Below are 12,329 nucleotides of genomic sequence, written 5' to 3' on the forward strand. Positions count from 1 at the left end.
CGACGAACGGGGTGCAAACCTGGTGGCAGAAACGATGCTGAAGTTGATGGCGAACACTCCCAGTGATGCTGGTGGCGGTGGACAGGAAGCTAATGGGGGCTCACGGTGGTAGTGGTTGGGAAGCTCGATGACAGCAACTGCCTTCTCTTCTTCTTCTTCTCTGCGTTCCTCTTCAGCTCCCCCTTTTTTTTTTTTTTTTCTGTGTGCTGGGTTGGGCGCTATTTATAGAGCCAGTGGGTGTGGCTTCACCGTGGAGCCAAGGAGCGGGTCGGGGAGCGGCTCATGTGAACAGTGAGTATTTCACTGTTCATGTGAATTATATTTATATGCACAGTGGACTTGCATTTCACTGTTCACGTTAATTATATTTGAAGTAAACAGTGAATTAGCATTTCACTGTTTGCGTTAATTATATTTCACTTGAACAGTGAAATGCAAGGAAATGGTGTATGCAGAACGACTTCCAATTTTAAGAATAAAATTGAATTGCGTCCCTGCCAAATTCGATCCCTACCCCTATAATTGGCCGCGTTTTACACTTTGGTCCTTGGCCTCTGATTTTCACAATTAAACCCCTAATTGATCAATAAGCTTCCAATTTCTTCAATTAAGCCCCTGAATCAATTCCAAACAGCCCCCTTTATCTTTGCGCCTTCTCCAAATTGGTCCCTGGTTTCGGATTTTCACAATTAAGTCCCTAATTGGCCATTAAACTTCAATATTTATGCAATTAAACCCCTGATTTGACCCAATAAATTCCTAAAAAATATATTTTGGCCCCAGAACTTAAATTTCTTCTAATTAAAGCCCAAATTGACTTAAAAATCAATTTTTCTTGCAATCAAATCTTCTATAAATTCAAATAAAAATTCAATTAAGTCCATAAACATCCAAATTTGGGCTTTTCTCCTCAAAATTCAAATTTTCCTTCTCAATAGGGCTTTCATCCTTCAAGAATATACTGTCAAAAAATCAATCCTTGTATTTTTTAAATTCCTTGACCAATTTTCTGACTATTTTCTGAGCGCTTCTGCCTCCTGTTATTTTTCTAACCTTTTTTGGCTATTTATTTTATTTTTTCATGGGGACCCAAAAATGGGTTACGACAGGGGTCATCATTCAAAGCCCCTTTGAAAAAACCACTTCTATAACAGTCTCAAAGCTTGCAAAAGATAGAGTGAAAGGTTGCAACACAAAAAAGTCTAAAATGCAAGCTTGAAAATGACCTGATCATAGTTGACAAGGGGCAGGAGGAAAAGCAGGAGTTCTCTTCTCCTTTGCTCTTTTTTTTAATCAGTATGGAGGGTTGTTTAATAGAATGGTAATTACTAATTATTATTATTTTTTTGTTAAAATACATTAAAATGATTTTTTTTTATTTTTTTAAAATTTATTTTTAACATCAATATATTAAAATAATTTACAAATATATAAAAATTTAATTTTTGTAAAATAACGCAATTTCAAAATGGAATACCTGTAGACAAAAAAAAAAAAACTTATCATCAAATGACAACGTGGGACACAATCTGCATTATGTATTGTGTTCTCTTCTGTTGATTGAGGAGTAGTGTTTTGCTGTATTTGTTAGAACAAAACATTTTTTTTAAATTGCTCGTCCTTTTACCTTGAAAAATACTGCAGTTCTCTTTTGATTTACTCAAGGGTGATGTCAAATCTAAAGCAAATGCCTTGAACCTATTAACCTTATTGATTCAAATTAGAGCAGGGATGGGATGGATGTTTGTTGTTTTTTAACCAAGTTGATGTCTTTAATTCTCCACAAATAATAATATCTTAATTTGAATATTAGATTTAATTTTTTTTTAACTGAATCCAACAACAACAAAAGGAGTCTAGTAAATGCATGCTTAAAATAAAAAAGTAGAAGTGCGCATACATTCAATTGGAAACTCATTAGTTATTTCAAGTTCAAATTATTACCACAATCGCTAGAAAGACATAATCCAAGATGTTATCCCCCAAAATCCCGACCTCTGATCTTACTAAAGATGGTGCTTTCTCTTGAGATCAGAGAGTTTATTACGCAGCCACCAGCTACTGTAGATAAACAAAAAAAAAAAGCTGTAGTAGAAAGAGTGCAAGAGAACCTGTAGAAGAACATAGTTGAAATTTAGCGGGATAATCCAAGGAAAAACAAGGAATGCCTGAGCAAAGAAAAACATAACGGCCACCACTTCTGCGATGATTGTTAACAACCCACCATGGGATCCTAGGAATGCTATTCTCACAGAAAAAAAGAATGCTCCGAACATCATGATAATAGCCAAACAAACCACGGAGATTGAAAACTGAACTGCAGGGATTTGATATCTGGGATAATTAAAGTTTGACCAGAGAAGGATTAGAGATGCTACCAGAGAGGCAGATAAAGCCCCCACATCGAGAAATAAATAACCACACAGAAGATTCTCATAAGTGCTGTTGAATTCACTTGAGTTATTTTTATCCCTTAATTGTGGCAGTTGTATAGCACCTGCAAAGGTTACACCAGCAACAAGAACTGTTACCACCAGAAGACTCCCTACCATGCTCTTTATTTCCTCTTTTGCTCGTGACATTGGCCGTAGAGTAACGGGGAAAAGCTCCTTGAGGGATTTCTTAGGGCGGGCATTGAAGAATAAGATCGATAATGTCGTCACCTGCATATATATAGCACGGGGGAAAAAACTTAATTGTTTAATGAGTTCTTGGCACTTCCTCAATTGCATCCAAAAGCATTGACCTTCAAATGCCTTTCCCAGAACAAGTAATTTTCTGGAATGGTTTGAAATTTTTTAATATAATGGTATACAAGTTAAATCAATTGGGCTTGAACTAGAAGTTTAAAAGATTAGGGATGGCAAGTGAAAAAAAAAAAAAAAGGAAAGAAGAAAAGCAATAATACCAAGAGAAAATACTGAGCCCCTATTTCGTCCTTTGGTGATGCCTCTTTTGTATCCATCTTATTTGAATCAACTTCTTTGCCCTGTCAAAAAATAAAATAAAATAAAAAATATTATATGTTAATATGCAGTGCGCTCTCTCTCTCTCTGGCTGGACAACAATCTAAAGTGAAACTGGTGATCAGTTCATGTTTGGGAAAAAGTCATTTGATGAGATTAGATGAGATAATTAAGCTAAAGTACAGTTTTAGGGCTCACCAAATTTGCCAATACAAGCCAAGTACCAACAGTAGGATTCTAAGTTAATTGTTAGAGCATCTTCAAAGGAAAAGGAAAAGCTAAATGAATAATCAAAAATAAAAAACTAATATTTTAACTTTTCTTTACTTAATTTGCATTTTAAGGGAAAAGCCAAACAAAATGCTAAAATATCTTTTTTCTCCCACAAATATTATTCCTATATATCTTTTTAAAGAGCCAAAACCAACAAAGTAGAGCCACTAAAAAAATAAACCAATTAAATATAGCAATGTAGAAAAAAAATAATATCAAACTTATTAAGAAATAATAAAATACTTGTTTTTTTCACTCCAATATAAAGGGCTCTTCAAATGGCTTTATTCCATTGGAATAGATATGGTAAAAAAAAACTATATTTATACTATTTAAAATGCTATTTTATCAATTTAGCTTTTCAAAATAGCATTTTGCATTGAAAATTCTCTATATCAAAAACATTTATATGGGAACTTAGAAATTGATGTGTGTATGTATTTAATATATAGATTAAATTGAAATTTATATAATCCTATAAAATATAGAGAAAGAGTAATTGTTAGTGTTAACCAACACAAAAACAGAAGCCATATATATATATATATATATATATATATATATTGAAGATATTTTATTTCCTGCTGCGAAATACTTTTAAACTTTTTATTTAATTATATAATAATAAAATTAATTTTTATAAATAATTTAAATTCCATAGGATAAAAAAATAATTTAAATTGATTTGAAATAAAAATAAAAAAGGTATCTATATTGTTTTTAAACAAAACCATTTTCCTTATTAATACGTTCCATTTTTAATTACTAATGTCTTTATAAAATTGTTTTGTTTTTTTTTTAACAACAACCTATCATAATCTATAAATAAGTTTTAATTAAAAAATAAAATAATAATGGATTGATGATTTTTCTTGAAAAACAAAATTTAGCAATGTTTTTATTGCATAAAAACTAAAAGCAATTAAAATAAATATAGACAAAAAATTTCATGATTTTATTGCAATAAAGATAAAAAAAAAGATATCCAGTTCATAAAAAAAAAGCTTTTTTTTATTAATCCATCCTCTCTCTCTCTTTTTTGGGTAGTATTTTATAAAAAATATTGTTTCTTAAATAAAAAACTTATCATAATCTTAACGTAAATACCTTGATCTCGTGCGCAGGGGTACTGTTCTTTGAATCAATCGGCTGTCGTTCCTCGGCAAGCTGGCAACAAAGAGGAAGCCCAGATACCAAAATATTAAATCAGTAATACTCCTAAAATATATAGACTTTTGTAGCTCGATAAATGATGATCAAATTAGTAGCATACCATTTCTATGTATGTCTCTTCAGTTCTTTTGGAAAAATCTTCAGCCAACTCATATGGTGTCCAATTTCTATTGTTAACAATGAAATGTTCAACGCGATTGTCACGCACAAGAAGAAATGTAGCCCTGCATCGGCCATGACGTGCTGCCAAATGCAAAGGTGTATTTCCATCCTCATCTGTCGCATTTACCAGCGGTGCGACGAGCTGCATGTCCTGTTTGAGTATGTACCTAACCACACTGCCATTTCCATATTTGGCCGCTACATGAAGAATGTTCTGCCCTTCCTTATTGAGGAATTCTTTTGGATATGGGAATTTATCAAGAAATTCCTTCACTACATCTACAGAGTGACGTTTGCATGCTAGATGGATAGGATAGTCGCCTTCAAGGTTTGTTTCATAAGCACCATCGTGAAACTTCTTTAATAGGAATCGAACTCCTTGCAGAAAACCTATGGATGATGCATAATGCAGTGAATTTCCAAACTCTTCCTCGGTGAGACGTAATAGCTCTGGCTTTTCATTTCCAATTTTCTCCAAAATATCTGAAAATCAAAAGAAAATGTTCCAAATGAATATAAAGATGATAGCTTTGCAACAATTGTTTGTATGTAATTCATTTTCTAGTGAGTGATGAAACTGTGATCACCTCTGTTACGTTGCTTGATGGCAGCATGAACAGGTGACTTTCCTTTTGGTAGGGCATCACCATCTTCACTTTTTATAGGGAACGAAACTCTCAAATGCAAGAGATCATCAAGTATCTCTTTCTTGCCGTTCTCAACTGCCAGATATAAAGGAGACTTGCCATTCTTGTTGTTGTAATAGGCCACTTCTGGATCTCTGGAAACTAGGAGTTCGGCAACTTCTTTGTTATCGGCGATCACTGCATCATGCAAAGGAGTGTTTCCCTTTGTATTTTTCTTCATGATCAGCTTCTTTGTTATCGGATTTGATTCCACAAGAGATCTAATTGCATGACTGTCCTTTCCTTCTCTGGCAGCAAGATGAAGGATCGTGTCCTTCTGGCTGTTTTGAATGGTGATTAGAGAAGGAAACGTTCCAGCCAGATAAGATGTAATATTGTCACTTCCATAGCTTACAGCTACGTGAAGTAGTGTATTCCCGCAGGGTGTCACTAGCTTCTCCGCTGAACGTTGCTGGACAAGCCTTCTAAATTCCTCAGTATTTATGTTCTGCCTCACAAACTCATGCAACTGCCTATCTATCATTGCATTTGCCATGTGATATCTCGGAATCGAGTTTTCATCAATGTTTATTGCTTCGTAGCCTACGCTAGACATGGCAAAAGAAAATATAGTGTTTGTTGAATCAGCTATACATATCAGACAGCTGGACTTCTAATTTAAATAGACCAGACTGCATGTCAATGGAATCTGAAATAATGTGAATCTTACTTTTTTTATATTTGCAAGAATATATACTTTAATTACTCGATTATTTCACCCATTCGTTCGGGAATCCAGGACATAGCAAGAACAAGAAAGCAGCCTTGCCTATGGTTAAAGCAGCATCTAGAAAAGGAAAAGGAAAAGGAAAAGGAAAAGAGGAAAATATCTCCCCTAGCTCAAAAAAAGGAAAATTCTTAACTTGAATTTACAACTCATATACAGAGTGCAGTTGGGAGAATCCATGGTTTAATGAACATGATACACGATGGATGAGATTTTAGGTGAAATAAACATTCAATTCAAAATTAGTCTCAAACTCTTACGTTAATGATATCAAAAAGTGAAGCTAATTTAATTTACTTATAATTAGAGGAAAGGAACTTGTATAGACAGCTTCTTGATGTTCTTCTAGGGAAACACTTTAAGCATCTTTACTTTTCCCTCTTTCTTATGAAAACTTCACGTGCGAGTTTGTCCTTTTTTGGATGCAGTAGTTCTTATTCTCATACTTTATTCTTCCTGCGTCTTTCTTTTCTTTTAAATGAATTTAATTTAACTTCTACTAGAAATTGTGATGAACGTGCAACACATTGGCTTCCAAGGTAGAGTGATCAGGTTGTTTTTGTAAGCAATACTTTTATTATATATATCAAGCTTTGAATCTCCTGAAAATTATTATTTATATTGTCAAGCTCTTTCAATTTCAGTGTAGAATTGACCTCATCTTTTGCTTATTCTAGCGTAAAAGTTTGTCATTTAATTTAGCGTAAAAATGACTTCAACCACAAACTACATAAATTCACAAAATTTCAAGAATTTCAGAATCTTCAAAACCACACACCCACCATAGGAACAATCTTTTCAAAATATTAACAGTTAAAAGAGATGTGCTTACTGTTTAGACATGTTCATGAACTTAGTGATTTCTTTATGTAAATCATTATTGTACTTAAATTATTTAAGTACAATTTTCATCAAAATACATTAAATAAAGGTCAACATTGTGGTTAGTCTTGTTCCGTGTTGGTGAATTTAGTCTTTTATCTGATCTTCAACAGGTTAATAACATCACATTCAGATGGAAGCTATGGTAGAATTATGCATGTAGCACAAACCGCATATAGTAATTTGACTAGATGATTGTCACCCTATGTTGTAGGTCAGATTAAATTTATTTCTTTAACTAAAAAAATATCTAAATGTGGTTAAATTATTTTTTGGTGGAAAGAAATTTATACCGTATAGAGATTGATCCAATGTAACCCGGTTATCTTGGCAGATTTAAAAGCAACCGAACAACCATTTGAAACGTAATTTAACTCAAAATAAATATTTAAAATGAGATTTGTTTTTATAAATATTAAGACGATAACATATTGGATCAATTTGGGTTAACTTTTTCAATTCATATATTGAATCATGAAATAATGATAACCTCATAGAATGCAAATAAAAAAAAAGTTATAAAGTTTAATTATCAATAAACTCAATTTTGAATGATAAAATTAAAAAAAATTAAAGAATAATAAAAAAAAGATAACATGAGACTATAATAACCCAATAAAAAGTAAATTAAAATAAATTATAAAGCTTAATTTCTAATCAACCTAGTGTTAAGATGAAATTGAAAAACAAATTGATAAAGAACAAAAAAAAAAACGATTTAAGTGAATCTGGGTTAACCCATAATCTGAGTTATGAGACAGGGATAACCTCATAGAAAGTGGATCAAAACAAATCATAAAACATAATTTTTAATTAACCCAATGTTAAATGATTAAATTTAAAAAAAAAAATCAAGTCAACTAAGTTAACCTGTTAAACCTTGATATTAGAATTTTTAATTTGGAAATTTTTCATCATCTTGGTTCCTCACAAGTAACTTCAAGACTATATCAAACTTCCTTAACTATCTCATACATGGAGGTTCTTTTAAATTCATCAAGAGACTATATAAATATAGCATTCAAGCCTTTATTATTTTAATTATAATGAGTGGATTCATCTCTGGTGAGTGATTGAAAGGAGTTAATTTTAGGCTTAATCCATCTTGGAATATTCACAAAATAAGAGATTTAAATTGAAAGATACCTTAGTTGATTATTTATTGATTGTGAAAGTTGAAACAGGTCGAAGATTTTTTATTGTGGAAGGAAAATTATAAACAGAAAAAAATTTGTTTATTTGAGAATGAAAACTTTCATCCCCTTTTTTGTATGGAAGATGAGAATTTTTATTAATCAACTAATTTAGCCGTGAAAAGCATGGCTAAATAGGAGAAGTAAAGTAACAAGAGATAGGCTAGAAAACATACAAAATAAAACAAGTTTCTATTTACTTAATAAAAACATATAAATCATGCAAAATATAAATATATGAAAGAGCTAGCATTATAACCATACAACCAAATTAGCTTCTCTATAAACTTTATATGTTGCCAAATGATCTGCTACATAGTTACTTTCTCTATAAATATGTAAAACTCATGTGAGAAAGCCTAAGAGAGACATTAGAGATGTTACTATAATCACAACAGTCTCATGACATTGCTTCTTTTTATCCAAGCAATTGCATTATATAAATTAGACTCCATAATACAACCCTTAAAGGATGCACAACAATAATCAATACTTAATACTTAAAGTGAAAGATTTTTGAATTCTCAAAACCTCAGCTCCATTGGATTCCCTATACATATGGGAATAGAAAAGTTACAAAGGAATTTTCCTATATGATCCCTTAGAACACCCTTAATCCCTGAGGGTTTAGGCTTGATATTTGCATAAGCATCTATATTTCACTTAAGCATACTTTGAGGAGGAGGAGGAATTCATGATGATTCACTATATACTTTTTCCTTATTTGTTCATATAAGAATATCATTCGGTGATCTTAGTAAGTATATCCTAGTATAGCAGAAACTCCCATCATAATATGTTTTCCATGTTACAACTCTATAAAAAAAGTGAGTAATATATATAATCCAAATGGTTTTTAACTCATTAAAGATCAATTATTATGAGCATTTCAAATGGATGAAACTATTCCAAAGAAAAAAAAAGGCCACATCTTCTTCTTTTTTTAAATAGATCCCAAGATCATTTCATGCCACTATAAATAAAAATTATCCAAACACTTTAGTAAGATTCATTGTTGGCCAAATCAAGACACCACCCGTGACCATAACTGTCATACCACCTCACAATAAAAGTAGACATGTTTTGTAGTCTCAATTTTATTTTTTTATTGAAATGGCAACTCAAATCACTCACTTGTAACAGACCTTTTTGGTGGTGAAAAGCTTGTATAGATAGTTTATTCATAATTGCAAGCTAGATATTAAATAAAGATGTGGGAAATGATTTGCTTGATTAATTTGTTCAGCGTTATTGTTTGCTTTTAAAATACATCTTGAGCTCTACAGATATACATGATCAGCTAAGGATAAGTGATAAGTTACAAATTTGAATTGCAGCTAAGGATAAAGGATAGGAAGCTGAGTTTGAATTTGTTGCTGCCGGATTACAACTTTACATGCCCCCACAAGATGGTGCTCCCATCGGAGATACCAATCTTGGATAGTAGAAAGGATAGACGCTGGCGAGATAACGGCTTTGTGTGGGCATCTGCCAGCTGATCAGCTGTAGAAACATGGGAGACACGTAAGGAGCCGTGGGCGAATTTGTCACGTACAAAGTGAAAATCAATGGCAATATGCTTCATGCGGGAGTGAAACACTAGATTTGCACAAACATAATTTGCACCAATATTGTCGCAATAGATGACTGGCGTGCTTGGCAGAGAGATATTGAGTTCTGTTAGAAGAGATTGAACCCATGCAAGCTCTGCAGCAGTGGTGGCAATGGCCCGATATTCAGCTTCTGTGGAGGATCGGGCTACTGACCTTTGTTTTCTTGAACTCCAAGAGATAGGATTCCCACCAAGGAAAATGACATATGCAGATGTTAAGGTTCGATCATCTAGATCGCCAGCCCAATCAGCGTCTGAGAACCCATGCAATGAAGGATTATGATGCCTGTGGAGATGTAAGCCATGGAAAATGGTGCCTTTAAGATAGCGCAACAATCTTTTAGTGGCATTCCAGTGTGATTGTGTAGGGCAATGCATGAACTGTGAGAGCTTGTTAACGGCGAAGGAAATGTCTGGGCGAGTAAGGTTAAGATACTGCAGTGCCCCGATGGCACTTTTGTATTCTGTTGAGTTTGCAGGAGGTGAACCATCTTGTAGAATTAGGGAGCTGGTGGTTGCTAGAGGCGTGCTAACTGTTTTAGCACCGTCCATGCATGTGCGAAGCAAGAGGTCACGAATGTATTTGTGCTGGGAGAGAAACAGACCCGAGGTGGTAGGCAGAACTTCTATACCAAGGAAATAATACAGAGAACTGAGATCCTTGACTGAGAATTTGGCTGATATAGTTGTGATGAATTGATTGATGGAAGAAGTATGACTGCCAATTACTACTAAGTCGTCAACATATACCAGAAAATATATTAGCTGTGCATTGCAATTGTAAATAAACAGTGAAGGGTCAGAAGCTGCATTTGTAAAGCCATAAGAGAGTAGAAAAGAGCGAAGCTCATGATACCAAGCCTGTAGAGCTTGCCAGAGACCATAAAGAGCTTTATGAAGCTGACATACATATGTGGGATGTTGAGAATCAATAAAGCCTGGGGGCTGCGACATATACACTGCTTCAGACAATGTTCCATGGAGAAACACATTGTTGATGTCCAGTTGACGCAGCGACCAGCCATTGGTGACAGCAAGGCTGAGAACAATTCTGATAGTTGTAGGCTTGATGACAGGACTGAAGGTCTCCGTATAATCAATACCTGGCCGCTGATGAAAACCCTTTGCAACTAAACGTGCCTTATAACGATTGACTGTGCCATCTGAGTTGTGCTTGATCCTGAAGACCCACTTACAGCCAACCAGGTTTGTAGAAGAAAAGGGAGGTACAAGAGTCCACGTTCCATTATGTAGTAATGCATCGAATTCATCTGACATAGCAGTTCTCCATCGTGGGTTTCGAAGAACTTGTGAAACACAGGATGGTTCTTCTGTTTCATGGAGGGCATGGTTAGTGGTAGCATTGAGTTGGCGATTTGGTCTGACAATGCCATTTTGTGATCTTGTAATCATGTTGTGTGTTCGGATGAGATGTGAAGAGATGGTACTGAGAGGATTGGATGTATTTGGAGGTTGGGGAGATGGGATGTTGTGAGGAGCTGCAACAGGGGCAGTAACTTCAGTGCCCGAAGAAGATGATTGTGAAGGAGACCTTGGAGCTGTTCATGAATCTGTTGGGAGCAGCCGTAATGGTTGGTGATGCCTGGAGTTGGTGATTAATGGGACAGTAATGGAAGATAAGTCTTCGTGTGGCCGTGGGGAGTTGGAATTGGTAGAAGAGATTGTGGTTAATGAAAAGGATGGGAAGATGGTTTCATCAAAGACGACATGCCGTGATAGAAAGACACGATTTGTTGTGGGATCAAAACATTTATATGCACTTTGGGTGAGGGAATAGCCTAGAAAAATACATGGACGGGAATGAGTTTCAAGCTTGTGATTGTTGTACGGACGTAACCAAGGAAAGCATAGACAACCAAAAATGCGAAGTTTTGAGTAGTTTGGAACGCAACCAAAAAGAGTGTGAAATGGAGAGCGATTATCTAGAATAGGGGTGATGAGGCGGTTTATGAGGTAGGTGGCTATTTGGAATGCATGAGACCAAAATTTAAGGGGAAGACCAGATTGATGGAGAAGAGTTAGACCGGTTTCAACGATATGGCGATGACGACGTTCGGCAATACCATTATATTGAGGTGTATGAGGTGGGGTCATAAGATGAGAAATGCCAAAGGTTGCGAAAAAAGATTTAAGTTTTTGAAACTCACCCCCACCATTAGAGTAAAGGGAAATTATTTTGGTTTTGAAGTAATTTTCCACAAGATTTTTGAAGGTTGGAAAAATTTTGAAGACATCTGATTTGTATTTCATTGGATAAAGCCAGATATATTTAGTAAAATGATCCACAAAAATTACAAAATATTTGTTTTGATCAATAGATTCAACAGAGGCAGGACCCCATACATCAGTGTAAATGATTTCAAGAGGGGAATGACTTTTAAGAGATGACACTGAAAATGGAAGCTTATGACTTTTATTGCATTGGCAAGAGGAACATAATGATGAACATATTGTTGTTTTGGACGAAACAGGTAATGAAAATTTCTTAAGTAGGGAATGAAGGGTGCGAGAAGAGGGATGATCGAGTCTTTTATGCCACTCTAGGATAGAAGTTTTAACACCAACCATAGTAGATGGTAGAACATGCACAACTTGAGGCCATTTATAAATATCATTCTTATTCGGGCCTTGAAG

At 34.4% G+C, this 12,329-nt stretch overlaps 1 protein-coding gene across 1 annotated transcript; it reads right to left on the minus strand.

Annotated features, from left to right (window-relative positions):
• Positions 1 to 1,906: 1,906 nt before the first annotated feature.
• Positions 1,907 to 5,904, minus strand: LOC118036846 (protein ACCELERATED CELL DEATH 6). Its single transcript, XM_035042676.2, has 5 exons — positions 5,162 to 5,904; positions 4,513 to 5,057; positions 4,347 to 4,406; positions 2,909 to 2,989; positions 1,907 to 2,663 (listed from the first exon to the last, which is right to left on the minus strand). Exons 1-5 carry the CDS (start codon positions 5,814 to 5,816, stop codon positions 2,007 to 2,009), a joined length of 1,998 nt encoding a protein of 665 aa, XP_034898567.2. The 5' UTR covers positions 5,817 to 5,904; the 3' UTR covers positions 1,907 to 2,006.
• Positions 5,905 to 12,329: the final 6,425 nt, after the last annotated feature.

The sequence above is a fragment of the Populus alba genome, chromosome 13 (genome assembly GCF_005239225.2).
Source record: "Populus alba chromosome 13, ASM523922v2, whole genome shotgun sequence".
Classification (NCBI taxonomy): Eukaryota; Viridiplantae; Streptophyta; class Magnoliopsida; order Malpighiales; family Salicaceae; genus Populus; species Populus alba.